The sequence below is a fragment of the Antechinus flavipes genome, chromosome 1 (genome assembly GCF_016432865.1).
Source record: "Antechinus flavipes isolate AdamAnt ecotype Samford, QLD, Australia chromosome 1, AdamAnt_v2, whole genome shotgun sequence".
NCBI lineage: Eukaryota > Metazoa > Chordata > Mammalia > Dasyuromorphia > Dasyuridae > Antechinus > Antechinus flavipes.
In genome coordinates this window covers 647,440,691-647,459,396 of record NC_067398.1, presented here as the reverse complement: position 1 = coordinate 647,459,396, position 18,706 = coordinate 647,440,691, and the positions used below count along the sequence as shown (strand labels likewise).

Genomic DNA, 18,706 nt, shown 5'->3' with positions numbered 1-18,706 from the left:
TGGGAGAAACCATGAGAGAAATAAAAAAAAAAAAACAGAAAAAAGAACTGAACATAGTATATGTTGATTTACATTAATTCTCCACAATTCTTTATCTGGATGCAGATGGCATTTTCTGTCCCAAGTCTATTGAGATTGCTTTAGATCACTGAACCACTGAGAAGAACCAATTCTTTAATAGTTGATTATTGCACATCTTGCTGTTATTTTGTATAATGTGTTCCTGGTTCTGCTTGTTTTGCTCAGCATCAGTTCATATAAATCTTTCTAGGCCTTTCTAAAATTAATTGTTCATCCTTTTTTATAGAACAATAATATTCCATTATTTTCATATACCAAAACTTATTCATTCTCCAATTGATGGGCATTTACTCACTTTCCAATTCTTTGCTACCAAAAAAAAAAAGACATATAGCTCTTTTCTTAATTTTTGATTAAATTATTTTTTTCTGATTATACATGTTCATTCATTTAAAAACATATTACTTGGTTTTTTCTCATTTTTTCCTTTTTTGATCTGATTCTCTTGTGCAGCATGATAAATGTGAAAATACATTTAGAAGAATTGCACATATTTAACTTATATTGGATTACTTGCTGTCTAGGAAAGGTATGGGTCGGGGGAAGAAGAGAGAAAAATTTGAAACACAAGGTTTTGCAAGGGTGAATATTGAAAATAATCTATGCATGTATTTTGAAAATAAAAAGCTATATTTTAAAAAGCCTTAAAAAATACGGTTCCTTATGAATCTTGTTGGGAGAGAAAAATCAGAATGAAAGGGTAAAACCAGTCAGAAAAAAAAAAAAGATAGAAGAAGAAAAAGGATGGGAAAAAAGTGCACATAGCATGTATTCATTTACATTCTATCTCCATAATTTTGTCTCTGGATGCAGATGGTATTTTCCATCCAACGTTAATTGGGATTGCCTTGGATCACTGAACTACTGAGAAGAATCAAATATTTCATAGCTGATCATCACACAATTTTGCTGTTGCTGTATACAACATTTTCCTTGTTCTGTTTGTTTTGGTCAGCATTAGTTCATGTAAATCTTTTCAATTCTTTCTAAAATCAGTCTGTTCATAATTTTTATAGAATAATAATATTTCATTACTTTCATATACCATAACTTATTCAACCATTCCTCAATTGATGAGCATCTACTCACTTTCCAATTCTTTGTCACCATAAAAAGAGTTGTTACATTTGTGTATGTGTGGATATTTCTCCCTCCTTTATGATTTCTTTGGGTTACAGATTCTATAATAGCACTGCTGGGTCAAAGGGCATACACAATTTTATAACCCTTTGGGCATAGTTCCAAATTGCTCTCCAGAATGGTTGGATCATTTCACAACTCCACCAATAATGCACCAATAGCCCAGTTTTCTCACATCCCCACCAATATTTATCATTATATTTTCTTGTCATCTTAGCCAATCTGAGAGGTGTGAAGTGGTACCTCAAAGTTATAATAATAGTAATTTAGAGCATTTTTTCATATGACAATAGATAGCTTTAATTTCTTCATCTGAAAATTGTTTGTTCTTATCCTTTTACCATTTCTTAAGTGGGGTATGATTTGTATTCTTATAAATTTGACGCAATTCTTTATATATTTTAGAAATTTATATATTTATGTGTTTTAGAATAAGGCCTTTATGAGGAATACTGGCTGTTAAAATTTTTTTTCTGACCAGCCCTGAAGTCAGCAGTACCTGAGTTGAAATCTGGCCTCAGATATTTAACACTTCCTAGCTGTGTGATCCTAGGCAAGTCACTTAACCCCAAATGCCTCAGGGAGAAATTTTTTTTCCCAGTTTTGTGCTTCCCCTTTTAAAATTTTTAATTTTTTTGTGCTTCCCTTTTAATCTTGTTTGTGTTGGATTTGTGCAAAACTTTTTAAATTTAATGTAATTAAATTTGTCTGTTTTGCCTTTCATAATATTCTTTGGTCGTTCTTTGATAATCCCAAAGATTTAAAGGTAAATTATCTCTTGCTTTCCTAATTTATTTATGGCAAAATCTTTTATGACTAAATCATGTATCCCTTTTGACCTTATTTTGGCATGGGTATGATGTTGGTTTATACTGAGTTTCTGACATATTGTTTTCCAGTTTTCCCAGGAATTTTTTGTGAAATAGTGAGCTCTTATTCCAGAATCTGGAGTTTTGGGATTTATCAAATAATAGATTACTATAGGCATTGATCATTGTATTGTGTGTATTTAATCTATTCCACTGATTCACCTTTCTATTTCTTAGCCAGTACCAAATAGTTTTGATCACTGCTGCCTTTTTTAAAATATATATTTTTTATAATTTTTCCATTAATTCTCTTGATATTCTTGACCTTTTGTTTTTCCAGATGAGTTTTGTTATTTTTTCAAGTTCTATAAAATAACTTTTTGGCAGTTTGATTGGTATGGTAGTAAACAAGTAGAGCATTTTAGGCAGAATTGTTATTATTTTTAAATTATTTAATTATTTTATTTTATTATATTAGCTCAGTCTACCAATGAGCAATTGATATTTTTTCCAATTATTTAGCTCTAACTTTATTTGTGTGAGAAGTGTTTTGTAATTGTGTTCATAAAGTTCTCCTTTTCCTAATAAAATTAAGCAAAGATTTACCAATTTTTCCCCACAAAACCAACTCTTAGGTAAGTAAAGAATTCATGACCAAATAAGAAAGAAAAAAGATTAAAGGAAGGAAACTGGATGATTTTGATTAGTTAAAAAGATTTTATATAAATAAAACTACAAAACAATCAAAATTGGAAGGGGAAAAAATCTGGAAAAAACAATTTTATAGATTATTTCTCTCATAAAGGTGTTATTTCTCAAATGTAGAGGGAACTAAACCATTATTTTGCATTAAAAAAATGTCACTGCCTAATTGATAATTGAAAAAGGATATAAGAAGAAAGTTTTCAGAAAAACAAAATTAAACTATAATCACATAAGAAATAATCTAAATCTCTAGTGATTAGAGAAATACCAATTAAAAAAAACGCTTTCATAACACATTATCCCTATAAGGTTAGCTAACATAACAGAATAGAAATACAGTAAATGCTGCAGGGGATATGGAAAAGTTGCCACACTAATTTATCACTGGAAGAGTTTTGAACTGCTCCAACCATTCTGAAGAATAATTTGAAAGGCAATACAACTATGTCTATCCATATGACAATAGTCATATAACTATTAGGTCTGTATCCCAACAAAATCAAACAAAAAACCAGAACCTATATGTATAAAAATATTCATAACATCTCTTTGTGATAACAAAGCATTAAAACCTTAGGGAATGATCATCAGATGGGAATTGGCTGAATAAGTTATGGTACATGATTCTGATAGAATCTTGTTATTGTTGTTATTCAGTCAATTCAATCATGTTCATCTCTTTTTGACCCCATTTGGGATTTTCTTGGCAATGATACTAGACTATATTGTCATTTCCTCTTCAAGCTCACTTTACAGATATAATATAATACAAATAGAATGGATATAACTATTGTCCTATAATAAAAAATGAACAAGAGGGTTTCAGAAACACCTGGGAAGATTCATATGAAGTAATGCAAAGTGAAGTGAGCAACAGTAAGAAAACATTGTACACAATAACAACAATATTGTAAAAATGATCAAATGTGAAAGACTTAGCTACTCTAATCAAGAAAATGATCCAAGAAAATTCCAAAAGACCCATGATGAAAAATGGCATTCACCTCCAAAGAGAGAATTGATGGATTCTAAAGCTAGTTTTTTTAACTTTAGCACCTTCCTTGTATTGATCATTTACAGATGATCCTACATGTAGCTTGTTTTTATAATGTTTTTCTCTTCACTCTCTACTCATGTCAGACTATGAGCTCCCCAAGAGCAAGGATTATCTTTTGCCTTTCCTTGCACTCCCTGCACGTATTCCCTTATAGCTGAATATGATTTAGCCCACATAAAACTATAATTTCACAGTTTAATTTTGTTTATTTGTTCTGATTTATTTTTCTTTTTACAGGATTATAGTTTGTGTTTGCCACATTTCATTTCTAGTTTTTCCACTATATTCTTTCAGAAAGATCTGTCAAGACCTTATACTCTTCAGACTTAATTGCATTTAGCACAACAATGAGCACATCTGGCACCATCATAAAGGGTGGGGAAAAAAATGTATGCCTGGACTTTCCTTCCAGCTTTTTCTCTTCTTACTTTGTAGACTTGGACAAGTAGGATTAATTCTCTAAACCTCAGTTTCTAACTTCTCTATAATGAGTGATGATACTTGTACTATCTGGCAGCTTGTTTTGAGGAAAGTTCCTCATAAACCAAAAGCAGTATCTGTCTGTCAAGCTAGTATCCTAGCTATTTATCTTGCTATACATAGATACAGTAATAGAAATTTTATTAGAAATGTATAATTCTGAATTAGATTATCTGTTCTGGAAATAAATTTTGAGAGGAATATAACCAAACAATTCAAAGCAGTGATCCCATTGATGATTATGCATGTCAAGGAAGTAAATGACAGAATGAAATATCTTATATATACCGGAATATTTATAGCAGATTTCAGTGTAATAGGATGAAATGGCTAGGAGAAGTAGAATTAAGGATCATGGATTGTAGAATAGCCAAAGAAATCATTTTGAATAACCACAGCAAAATATTATTGGTTTGTAAGTAACTAAGGATGGGAGGAATTAAAGGAAACATAGCAAGAAATATATGAATGGAGATAGCGGAAAATAATCCTCCCAATTAATACACTTGGTTCTGGGGAGTACATAGATCCTTCTGAACTGATTGTGAAGAAATTTTTCATCTCTCCTTAAGGGACCCCAGGCATCTAGCAATTCTTTCCAAAAATGCTTATCCTTTAACTACTGAAGGAAAAAGTCAACAATTGAATATTCAGGTCAACTAATCTGTGTGATAATGTAAAGGCAGCTGTAATCTCTCTAGCATCTGTGCTTAACAAGGGATCTGGGCACAGGTGTTTTAGTATAACAGAGTATAAATTAAATGGATCCCAGAGCAAGCTGAGTTTAGCTTGTTCTTAAGTAATATCTAGTTGCGTATGTGTTCTAGCTGACCATTACACATTATTGCCAGAATATTTCCCAAGAAAATATCAGGTAAGTAACTGGTTGGAAGTGGTCTCAAATACAAAGGCAGTAGAATTTGCAGATTCAAGGATAACAACAGTCTTGCTGCCTCATTGACCCAAGGGTTCCTTACCTTCTGATGGTCTCCTTGGAAGGTTATACCTTGGTTCCACACCAAGTTTCTCCTCAGAGACTATTGAGCCTCTGCTACATGTGAGGCTCATGCTTTTGGTAGAGGGTGGAAAGAGGAACTGAAGTAAAGAGAGGCATTAAGAAGAGGGAGATATTGAGGTATTTGAATTCTATTATGGTCTTATTACTAAGTTTATGTGACTTTGGACAAATCCTTTGTACCTAGGTTTCTAATTATGAAATAGCTGGAGTTGACAGTCCGGGTAGCTCTTTAAAATTCTTTGACAAAGGATTAGGAGGCTATTAAATTACCAAGAGGGTTTAGGCTGAGGACTGTAAGAAGGGGTGCTCCATGTGACTAGAAGCATGATGTTTGGGTTAAGAGGAAAATAAGTTGGATTTGAATTATTTATTATTGTTTACTCATTTTTAATTGTGTAAAACTCTTTGTGAGCCTTTCTTTGGGGAGTGTATTGGCAATCCTGATGCCACTTAGCTGGCCTAGGATTGAATAGGAAAGGCCAAAAGGCATTCGATCTTCTCAGACTTTCCAGGACTGTTCCTATTTAATTATCATAGGGCACATTTGTATACATTGCTTTAAATGTCAGAAATTTCCTTCCACTAGACACCCTATAAAGTAGAAATATTGCTATCTTTGATTTCATAGAAAAACAAACAGATTTAGAAGCTAAGCAACCTAACCAAAGTTATACAAATATTGAAAGTGTCAGCTCTGATAATAAGGACAAAGTTCTTTGTCCTGTACCAGGCTGGCTTATTTGATAGTGATAACTTCGGTGACATTTCTCAGACTATGTATTTGGACTTGGGGATTGAAAAAATATGATTACCTCATTTTAAGAATGGGAAGCTTAGAGAAAAAATGTAGAAGGGTTTCCAGTCTAGTATATAGAGCAAGCCCAAAGGAATAGATGCAATTGAATGATTAGTATTAAACCTTTGATATCTTTACCTTTTTATTTTTTAAATTACAATTATAGACCCTGGAAAAACCATGAGAGCGGACACTCCCAAGAAGTGAGAAAAACAAAGATGAATTTAACCTTACAAACATTTTTAAAGTATCCACTATGTGCTAGGTACAAAGCCAACCATTGGGAATATAAAGTTGACCAAAGAAGGAAAAGTCCTGGCTTCATAGTTGATTGTGAAAGTGGAGAAAAATATTCATGCCCATAGGTAAAGAAATAGAAAGTTAGCTTGAAAGGGACTTTGTCAATGGGAAAGAAAAAACATATCCCTTTACTTTTTCCCCCTATAAATAAGGAGTTTGTTTTTTTCATTTGAGAGTTCAGAAAAATTGTTACCTCAGGGTAATGTTTTAAAATATGCAACACGTATGGGATTATCAAGGAAAGTATTTATACTGAAACATAATTATCAGTGTCAAATTATTTTATAGATTCCAAGTTAATAAGGCTATTTTAAAATAAGTATAATAAACCAAAGTTGCTTGGTTTTTATTTCTACTTAAATACATCGAGTATCACAACAATGTTTTAGTCACATCCAAGTCTTTGGCAGAGTCTTTTTTGCACTTCAGCCCATCAGCAGCCCTTCCCATAAAGGGATACTGCTCTGTATTACATGGGACCCAGATTCATTCTCAGAGGAGGGTAATATCAAAGTAGGTTTCTCTCATGTTGATTCATCATGCTTCCATATACAGAATTGCAGAAAGTTTTCTAAATTTTAACATATTTATGACTTATGTCCAAGGTCTCCCCACTGTCTCTCTAATTGGTCAATGTACAAATTGGATACTGAGCATAGCATAGTTATGTGTTTCTCTACCACTAAAGAAATTAAAGGAAAATGAGGAAATAAAAGATTCAGAAGCAAAAAACATGGTAAAATAAAACAAGAATATGTCAATACCATATTGTCACAAAAAGATAAAAGTAATATTTCAGATATCTTACGAGGTAGTTGATTCAGCCTGTTGTCCTGCAATACCCACATGACTCCCAGAATCCATAACTACAGACCAGTCAGACATGGGTTTTTAGGTTCAGCATCCTATTAAGGTAATTTCCTTTGAAGTACAATGTAGTTATAAAAATTGTCCTCTCTGGGGGAGTCCAAATCAATTGGGGAACCCTGGAACTCCCCCATTCTGAAGGCAATTGTCAATATTTTGATTCCGCACTTTTTTGGGCATCAGTATTACTAATATTCCTACTGTTGCCTTTGAGGGGAAAAATGAGAGAAAGGAAGCAACATTGTAAGAACAAAAACCAGTCAAACAAAGCAAACTCATGAAGTGGCTATGTCCAAAAATATATTTCTTTTTTTGCACTATAGGTTCTATAGTAATTGAGTCATTCTTTGAGTTTACCAGAGTTCCTAAGTCTTTTTAAAGTGTTTGTTTTGAAAAAGTTTTATTTTTGCATAAATTATTCTCTTGGATATGGTTGACATTCTGAAATGCAGCTTATCTAGAATTCCATGCAATTGTCTTTTCTCTCCTTTCTTACTATACGATAATATTCTATTATATCAACATACCACAATTTGTGCTGCCATTGCCTAATTCATGGGAATTACCTGCTACACTGTAATTTCCAGTTTTCCTAATTCCTTCATCAGAATCTGGAAATTTGGCTTACTTGCTCTTGATGCCCAATAAATCTTCACTCTAAAGCCTATCATTCCTTGTTTCCCTGATGAATTTATTTATATATCAAATCTTATGTGATATCCCCTTCCACAAAATGACATTCAACTATGTTCCCAATCTTCAACTTTTCCTCCATGTATTTATATTCTTCTTGTGCATACTCCTTACAAGAAATTGCAAATGTTAATCCTTTCTTTCTTTTTTTTTTCCAACAATAGTGCTATATTTTTTGTCCTTCCTGATTTTTTTGCCTACATTTTCTTTCTTTCAATTCATTATAGTATTATTGCTTCTCCTATTAGAATGTTAGCACTACACCACACACAATTCTTTCAATTGCTCAAATGAATTTATATTCCAGAATTTTTTAATCTTGTGTTGGTATTTCAAAATTAATAATTTGGCATATAAAATTTATAATGTTTTATATCAAACAGTACCACAGTCTTTGCATATTTAATGATATTCTATATATCACATAAGAACTTGTTAAGAAGAATCAGTCTACCACATATTGCCACAGCATACACATAAGCCATTGAGAACTTTTAGAGTTTTATTCCTGGATTGCAGCTTCATTTAGGAGCACAAGAAACACGATCTTATTGCATACTAGCCTTTTGGCTTTGAGGAAAGGGAGCAGAATATGATTTCATTCTGTCAAGTATGCTGGCTCATTTTTTCCACCAGAAAGAAAGGAGAAAGATGCCTTGTGATGGGACAAATGGAAATGGCTACTTTGGGGAAGATGCCCATTCCTATTAGACTTTCCTTAAGCAATACATTATGCATAACAGCTCTATGCCTAGTATTCTCAGGTCCTGCCCAAAGAAACTAATTTGAATTGGCATCAGGAAAAGGCAGAATTTCTGTGAAGATTGTAGGCATTTGGTCTGCCTACTCCCATGGGATGAATGACTTCCCCAGTAGTCCCATTGTCTGAGGTCTTCTCACCAATGATGCTGGCTGTGAAGAAGCAGGAAATGGTAGCTTCTTGTGAAGATGGAAGAAGCCCAGCTTGGTATCTAGCAGCCTTCCATTAGGGGGCATATTGTGTCTAGTAGGAAATGGAAGGATTAAGTCTCCCTCATCTAAGAAAGTTGGTATTTTACTTTCCCAATTACATTTAAAGATAGTTTTCAACATACATGCTGTAAGATTTTGAAGTTTAAATTTTTTCCCTTACTTCTTCCATCCCCAAGATAGCAAACAATCTGATATAAGTTATACATATGGAATTATTTTAAATATAATTCAGAATTTTTCATGTTGTGAAAGAAAAATTCAAACAAAAAAGGAAAAACCCACAAGCAAGAAAAAGCAAAGCAAAAAAAGGTGAAAATAGTATACTTTAATCCACATTGTCTTCATAGTTTCCCTTCTGGAAATGAATGGCATTTTCCATCCCAAGTCTATGAGAATTGTCTTGGATAGCTGCATTGCTGAGATGTCTATACTTTTTTCAAAATCACTGTTTTCACTTACATAATGACAATATTTTCTTTTAATAATAATTTCCTTCTCGCCTTTTGTGTACTTGTATTGCCAATGTATTATCTCTGTTTCTTTGAGACTTATAATTGCAAATTCTAGGTTTTTTTTATTCTGCTCATTATTTTTGATGTGAAGGCTATAAATTCTACTCTCATATTTTTCTTTCCTTTGCAGAACCATTCAGAAACAGCATGTTGTTGTTGTTGTTGTTGTTGTTGTTGTCCTCAAATTTCAGAGTCCTTTGTTTCAGTAAATTGTTTAGTAATTTTTACTCATAGGTATCTGAGCTTTTTCAGTAGATCTAAGGAACAATAATTCCTTGTATTAATAATTTTTTTTTTGCTATAGGTCTTTTGCGTTTTCATCTTCTGAAATCTTTGGTAATTTCAGTCTTCACTTTCTTCCTTTTCCCCAACTCCCACCTATCATTTCCTATCATTCACTTTCTGAATCTTTCCCTTTTATTGTGATTTTTTCTAAATGCTGGATTTCAAATTGTCTCAAACTCTTCCTATTCAGAACAATCAATGATTATACTTGAATGCCATGGCATATGATAAACTATGAAGAAACTTCTTCTCCATTTGTCACATTAGGAGCTCCTTGAGGATAGGAATTCTCTTTTGGGTAAACAATATAATCTTATCAAGAATGGACTAGGCTGCTCAAATGAAAAGATCAAGGATGTTGAGAATAGTGCAAACATAGATGCCTGTTATAAGTAATCACTGTGACATGCCTACCAAGGGCTTTACTGTTCAAGTGTCCTAGAAGAAGAAAAGTCATGGCTCACTTGGAGAAAATAGTCTAGCAGGTGGAGAGATGAGAGAGCTTGGCAATATGTAATCTATAGGAATTATTAATTGGAACAAATTAATTACAAATCAACATCAATGGAAATAATGAAGGGGTAAAGATAGCTTGGGGACTTTACTATGTGTAATACTCTCCAAAAATGGCTTATCAAGACAGTTAGGTAGTGCAGTGAAGCTATCACCAGCCCCAGAGTCTGGATGGCCCGAGTTCAAATTTGGCCTCTGATTCTTGATATTTATTAACTGTGTGACCCTGAACAAGCCACTTAATTCCAATTTCCTTGCCAAAAAAAGGCTAATCAATTGAATACTGATGACTGTTGAAAAGACAGATGCTATGGTTTCATGGATTTGATTAGTGGGATTGAAAAAGGGGTCTAGAACTATTAAGTACCCCGGACTAATTCTTAATTTTATGACTTCTCTCCATTTGCAGGTATTGGCAATTCTTTGTTTGGATCCCAGATCCCTTAATACAAGCCATGTACTCTCTGATTTTTCTAAGTGCTCAGCAACTGGTCCAGGATGAGGAGGCTGTGTGTACAATCTTGGAATCTATGCCACGGAGCATGTTTAATATTCTATTCAAGGTGGCTTTCAGAAACAATAAGACTCAACTGCTGTGTGAGCTGGTGAAGATATGGCCTTACCCGGAATTTAAATTACAGCTGCTTCTGCAGACATGTCGGTGCTGTTCTTGGACTTATAGAAAGTGTCCAGAATGTAGAAGAATGCTGACATATGATGAATTATGCAGAACTAAAATTGATGCCATCATGTTGGGACTGATGAAATATATAAGAACAGTAATCATGGATGGTTCACAGCAGCTTCCAGACAGGTTTGTCCTTAGTTTCTCAGAATAGGGTAAAACTTTTCCAGGTATCCTAACATATGCAAAGATTCCAGATTGGGGATTCAAAGGGAGAATGGGTATAGCACAAATTCATATTAATAAGAAGCAATTTCAAGATGGGGAGAACACTAATAGCTACAGTGGGATGGGAAAAGACCACCAGTAAGAATTAGTGAATAGAACTTTGAGCATCTAAATTCACTAAGATAAAATTAACTGAACTTCAAGAAATTACAGCAAAGATTAGTAGGAAATTTTAATGTGCTTCTGTCAAAGTTTGACACATTTATCATAAAGACAAGCAAAAAGTAAAATATAGAATTAAACATTTCTAGAAAAAATAAGAATTAAAAATTCATTGCATCATCTGAGCAGTAAGAAATTATATCTTTTTTAAGACTTTGATAAAAGCTGCTAGTGATGACAAAAACCATCATAGGGCTCAGTTCAGAAGGGAGGAAACAGTTACTATAAGGCCAGATTGACTTCAACAGTGTATAATGTATAACTATTAAATAAATACAAAAAAGGACTAGAAAGAGAAATTGAAATTAGACTGGAGAAGACTTAAATGTCAGTTTAAGGGTTGTTGTACTGTTTTGTTTTGTTTTTTTTTAGTCTTGCTCTAGAGGAACTAGAGCCCCACAGATTGAGTAGGGAAGTATTATCAGATTTACTTTTTAGGAATGTAAATTTGAAGAGGGTATGGAGAATGCTTTGGAGTGAAGATACTTTGGAAGCAGGGAAACAAATTCAGAAGTTATTAAAACAGTTCTATTAGCTTGACTTAGTCTACGAATTATATAACAGGAGATAGGGAGACAAAAAAGAGAGAGAGATGTGCTCAAAGAATTGAGAAGGCTGGGAAATGAGCTGTGAACCAAGTGGAATTGTGGTAATGATGTGGATGACTTCCAGCTAGTTGATACTAAGCAATTAAGATAGCAAATATAGATTTGGCCTCAGAGCCAGAAACACCTGGGTCAAGGCCCACCTCTAATAATACTGAATGGGAAAGGCACTGAAGCTCTCAGAGTTCCAAGTAACTTCTTCCCTAGAATTCGCAGATGTGGTGATATGCATTGGTAAGAGGGAGTTTCCAATATTGGAAATATATTGAATTGCCTATATTAGCTACTTCATCAGTCTGATCACTTTCCCTATCATGTATTGTACGAAATGCTATGGATAAAAATTCCAAAGAACAATAATCTTTACCAACAAAAAGTTTATATTTTGTAAGAATGATGATATGTACACTGAAGAATATACAAGGCAATATTTTTTTTCTTTAAGGTAGAAATGAAGCTAACATTGGGAAGGCCTCGTGCTGCAGACTATCTTTTTCCAGGTGGGGGAGTAAACTAATGGGAGTATTACAAGAAATAAATCATTCCTATGTAGCAATGAAGGTCCAGTTCAAATGAAATCAAAATTTCAGAGCAATCATTTTTTTTTCCTGCTGTTCATTTTTTAAATTTATATTTTCTCCATTATTATCCAAAGACTTAGATGACTTTTTTAAAAAAATGACTCTTATTTGAAGCCATTGCCAATTTCTGAAGTGTAAATTCTAACATGAAAATTTAATAATTGGTCCTCCTGGTTTGAACTGGTTCCAGCATACCTAAAGCTTAGGATACTACAAGTAAAAGGAGAGATGGAATGATGGGAGATTATGATTTATAAATTGAACTTTTAGAATTCATGAAAGTGGGAACAAAGAGGTAATGACAAAGTTATAGAAGTTGATTATCTCTGAGTTTAGTTAAGATAAAGCCTCAGACATGGACCCACACTTAACACCATATACCAAGATAAGATCAAAATGGGTCTATGACCTAGGCATAAAGAACGAGATTATAAATAAATTAGAGGAACATAGAATAGTTTATCTCTCAGACTTGTGGAGGAGAAAGAAATTTGTGACCAAAGATGAACTAGAGACAATTACTGATCACAAAATAGAAAATTTCGATTACATCAAATTAAAAAGCCTCTGTACAAATAAAACTAATGCAAACAAGATTAGAAGGGAAGCAACAAACTGGGAAAACATTTTCACAGTTAAAGGTTCTGATAAAGGCCTCATTTCCAAAATATATAGAGAACTGACTCAAATTTATAAGAAATCAAGCCATTCTCCAATTGATAAATGGTCAAAGGATATGAACAGACAATTTTCAGAGGATGAAATTGAAACTATTACCACTCATATGAAAGAGTGTTCCAAATCATTATTGATCAGAGAAATGCAAATTAAGACAACTCTGAGATACCACTACACACCTGTCAGATTGGCTAAAATGACAGGAAAAAATAATGATGAATGTTGGAGGGGATGCGGGAAAACTGGGACACTATTGCATTGTTGGTGGAGTTGTGAACGAATCCAACCATACTGGAGAGCAATCTGGAATTATGCCCAAAAAATTATCAAATTGTGCATACCCTTTGATCCAGCAGTATTTCTATTGGGCTTATATCCCAAAGAAATACTAAAGAAGGGAAAGGGACCTGTATGTGCCAAAATGTTTGTAGCAGCCCTGTTTGTAGTGGCTAGAAAATGGGAAATGAATGGATGCCCATCAATTGGAGAATGGCTGGGTAAATTGTGGTAATGATGTGGATGACTTCCAGCTAGTTGATACTAAGCAATTAAGATAGCAAATATAGATTTGGCCTCAGAGCCAGAAACACCTGGGTCAAGGCCCACCTCTAATAATACTGAATGGGAAAGGCACTGAAGCTCTCAGAGTTCCAAGTAACTTCTTCCCTAGAATTCGCAGATGTGGTGATATGCATTGGTAAGAGGGAGTTTCCAATATTGGAAATATATTGAATTCCCTATATTAGCTACTTCATCAGTCTGATCACTTTCCCTATCATGTATTGTATGAAATGCTATGGATAAAAATTCCAAAGAACAATAATCTTTACCAACAAAAAGTTTATATTTTGTAAGAATGATGATATGTACACTGAAGAATATACAAGGCAATATTTTTTTTCTTTAAGGTAGAAATGAAGCTAACATTGGGAAGGCCTTGTGCTGCAGACTATCTTTTTCCAGGTGGGGGAGTAAACTAATGGGAGTATTACAAGAAATAAATCATTCCTATGTAGCAATGAAGGTCCAGTTCAAAGGAACTCAAAATTTCAGAGCAATCATTTTTTTTTCCTGCTGTTCATTTTTTAAATTTATAATTGAATTGGAGTCATTGAATAAGTTTCTTGACTCTACTTACTTGGCGTTGTTTCAGTTCATCTACATCTTTGCATGCTTCTCTACCTAATAGTGGTATTTTTTAATAGCCCAGTAATATTTTAATACATTTATGTACCACAATTTGTTCAGTCATTTTCCAAATGATGGAAATCTATTTGGTTTCCAGTTCTTGGATATCACAAAAAATGCCACAATTAATTTTTTGAGTTAGTGTTTGGCTAGCTCATTGAGGTATATGGATAATTACTGCATATGAATAATAGCATCTCTAGATCAAAAGACATGAGTATTTTAGCAAATGTTTAACCTCTGACTCTATAGGAAAAAAACATCAATATATATGATGTGCTTTTAAATTTATATTTTCTCCATTATTATCCAAAGTCTTAGATGACTTTTTTAAAAAAATGACTCTTATTTGAAGCCATTGCCAATTTCTGAAGTGTAAATTCTAACATGAAAATGTAATAATTGGTTCTTCTGATTTGAGCTGGTTCCAGCATACCTAAAGCTTAGGATACTACAAGTAAAAGGAGAGATGGAATGATGGGAGATTATGATTTATAAATTGAACTTTTAGAATTCATGAAAGTGGGAACAAAGAGGTAATGACAAAGTTATAGAAGTTGATTATCTCTGAGTTTAGTTAAGGTAAAGCCTCAGAGTAAGTAACTGACCAAATAGATTGAGATTCTCAACATGTTTTCTAGTACAAAACTAGCGTGAGGAGGACAAGGTCTACTGATCAGTTGATAACATCCAAGATCTAGCATAGATGATCAGTTTGGGTAGAATGAATCTCAAAGGAGGAGGGGTTTCTAAGTGATCAAAATAGAAATTCATTAGTGGAAAGCAAGAAGCCTTTAAACTTCTTCGGACTAAGACTAGTAAATCAGGATTTCAATGAGTATCAGAAAATTGAAGGAGCTAAGAGATTTGTAAAAGCATATTACTTATGGGAAAGATATTTTATAAAAGTCAGTAAAGAAGTGTATTATAAAGAGTGGTATATTTTGCAAAGTAATTGGAATTGAGAGAGTAAACAACTGAAAATGAACACTTGTATAAGTAGAGTGAGAGATTGTGGAGATAGGCTAACCATTGGGAAAAGAATTCAGACAAAGTGCAAGAAATTCACTGAAGAAGACAGTTGAAAGTGTTTGGATCTGGTCCTGTTCTTAATTTCCTGGCTTCCTGACAAGTAGTGTGGCTCTGCTTTGATAGACTTGCAGAAGTCTACAAGACCCAAAACTGGAGAAGTCAAGTCCTTATGCTGGGGGGAAAAAACAAACAGATGAAGTAGTGTTGTGGCCTGGGGGATAACCTAAGGCAATAAGAGTTGGGTTCTTGATCAGCTGGAAGCTTGATATGTAATTAAGCCATATTAGTGTGTGTGTGTGTGTGTGTGTGTGTGTGTGTGTGTGTGTGTGTGTGTTTGAGTGTTTGAATTAAGTCCCATAGGCAATGCTTGTTGGCAACTTCTCTGCTACCCACAATCTTAGGGAGTTTCTTAGAATAATGAAGAGCTATATGCATTTCCTAGTTAATATTCCTCAGAGAAAAGAATTCACCCCAGGTTTTCCTGACCTTGGATCCTACACTTTTTACTCTGCCACAAATATCGGTCAGGATAGGCCAAATGGAGAAATACAGAATTGTAATTATTTTTCAATTTATGTCAGCCTCTAGCATCCATCTCTATTGTAGAAGTGGAGAAGTCTACAGTAGAGTGAAATCCATTCTGTCAAAAAGTGTCCATAGGGCAAATGATTTATGAGATTAAATAAAATTTCTCAGTCATTCAAACAGGTATGACATCAGTGACTACAACCCAACTGATTCCTCTGCTTGGTGATCTTTTCATGAGTGGAACTCAAAGAAGGATGATATTTTGGACCCAACTGGTCCCCCTTTCAAAAGGATAAACAGAACTCAATAAGAATTTTTGGGCCAGGTTGTAACTTTTTTTTTTTTTTTTGTCCTTGATGTAGGAGTTTACAACATCTGGATATGACAGGATTACTTGATAAAAGTTTTTCTTGGAATTTAAAACTCACAAGGTTGTGGGTCAGCTCAATAAGGCAAGCCCGAGTCTACACCTCTGGCCCACAAAGCCAGTCAAGTCCCCAGGGAGCAGGAGCATCCTCAGTAACGTTTCCAGCAGAAGCAAGTATGAATTTGCTGGTGGATCTCATGTTGTATCCTCCCACTGCAGACATGCTAAAGGAACTTCTCCAAGAAAACACCAACAGCCCTCTCCACCTGAAGTGCAGAGATTTCTACATTACTTTCATGGTTTTTCATGATATGTTAAAATTCCTGCCTATTTTGGACCCTCTGGAACTCCGCCGCATAGACATAAGTCATTGCTTTATGACCTTAGAGCTTATCGTGTCCCTATTGTCACAGTTCACAACCTTCCAAAACTTTCAGAGCTTTAAACTGACTTTTAATACAAATAAGACAATGAACTTGGTGCCTATGCTAAATACCGACGCTGAGCTTCTAGCTGCAGAGCTGAGAAAATTGAGATGGCTCAAAGAGCTTGCTTTGCCCAGTATGTGTCTATTAGGCCAACTGGAGAATCTGCTTGGGTAAGTGGGACTGTGCAAAAGCCCCAATAGCTCATTGAGTATACGTTGTTGTGTTTCTCTTTCCACCTCCCCTCCAACTATCATTATTTATCGTTTGGTCATCTTTGCACATTTGATGGATGTGAGGTAAAACTCACAGGTGATCTGCTACACACCCACACACCCACACCTCTTTTCCCCCCCTTATTCAGACCTATAATAGTAAGCTTTTCATCTTTTTTCTTACCTATTTCTTCTTTTGTGACAAGCCAATCTCTATCTTTGGAGTTGAATTTGTGTGGTCTGTATTAGAGCCCCTGCTGTCTTATATAGTTTATAGTATTATATTTTTATTGTTTTTTTTTTTTTACTAAACTCTCTCTCTCTCTCTCTCTCTCTCTCTCTGTGTATATATATATACACACACACATTATATATATATAATATCAATCCTTCTTTAACTACTTCAGATGAAAGTAAAATTCTAGTGACGATAGGTTGCCCACTACATGTCCAAGTTGTAGACAGTTTTTTTTTTCTTCTTGTACTTATTGCTCCCCAGAATACTTAATAGGCCCTAGAGATCTGGTCTGATCTGATTTCCTCCTTTCCTATAGGATCATTAAACTTCACATCATTCTGGCATCTATCATACATTAGTGTCAGTTCCATGTTCCTATGCAACCTCTTCTATACGGCTAGTTTTCTAAGCACATGTATCATTTAGGCTTTGATGGAATTCACTTCCATTGGATCTCTGGGTTTCAGTACATAAAAGACATCTTTATTTTTTATTTTATTTTTAGAGGTCTACAGTACCCCCTGGAGAGCCTTCAACTGTCTTTCTGTTCTTTGACAAAGGAAGACCTAACTTATCTGGCCCGGAGTCACCATAGCACCCATCTCATAAAGCTGGATCTTACAGGTAATGCCATAATACAACAACTAGACATCTTCCTGGAACTTCTAAAGTCAATCTCAAAATCACTGAAGTGGCTAAATGTGACATTGTGTGAGATCAAGGACAGTGACTTTTATGCAACTTTGCCTTATCTATATTCCTGTACCAAGCTCTCCCATCTTGGTCTGAGTGACAATCCACTATCTAGCAAGAGTATCTTCACTTTCCTGGGGTCACCCCATCACAAACTGTCCAACTTAAAATCAATGTCACTCCCAATATTCCTGGATTGTTGCCAGAATCTGCCTCAGTCTCTTCCTAGATCACTGGAATCTTACGTGAACCTTGAAATGACTTTCTATGTAATAAATAAAATGAAGCAGATGCTAGTCGGAAGAAGAAACTCTCACATTGTGTTCACTCCAAAGTTGATCTTTGATGTGGGTGACTATTTTGACCTATGATAATGGATTACCAGGAATGGGGAGAATCGCATAGTTCCATGATAGTTCATTTTCTCATTTTTAAGAAAATTTTTAATATAATTAACTACAAAAGATAATTAAGTATACAAAAACAAAGAATAAATCTCATAAACCCATAGCATTTAACAAAGAACAAAAGGGATGTACAGACAACTAAGAACCAAATGTTTAATTACTATTTTTAATATCAAGTTGGATACAATGTATATCATTCTCATTATCTATTTTTAAGAAAACCTTTCATAGCTTTTCATGTTATTTATCATTTTAAATAAATTTGTATTTTAAAGTATTGTTTCTTAAAGGTTATACCATCATTTATTGTCATTATGTGATATATTTAGAATTTGAGCCTAATACAAATAAAATAGCTATAGATATTTTTATGGAGACAATGATTTTAAATGAAATTTCCCTTTATTTCTTACAGCTGATCTTTGGGAATATAGAAAAATGCTGAT

The 18,706-nt window shown here is 34.0% G+C and overlaps 1 protein-coding gene across 1 annotated transcript; it reads left to right on the top strand.

Moving 5' to 3' along the window:
• Positions 1-5,071: 5,071 nt before the first annotated feature.
• Positions 5,072-18,623, top strand: LOC127540025 (leucine-rich repeat-containing protein 14-like). The gene is made up of 4 exons (XM_051964585.1): positions 5,072-5,146; positions 10,638-11,042; positions 16,278-16,880; positions 17,666-18,623. Exons 2-4 carry the CDS (start codon positions 10,684-10,686, stop codon positions 18,222-18,224), a joined length of 1,521 nt encoding a protein of 506 aa, XP_051820545.1. The 5' UTR covers positions 5,072-5,146; positions 10,638-10,683; the 3' UTR covers positions 18,225-18,623.
• Positions 18,624-18,706: the final 83 nt, after the last annotated feature.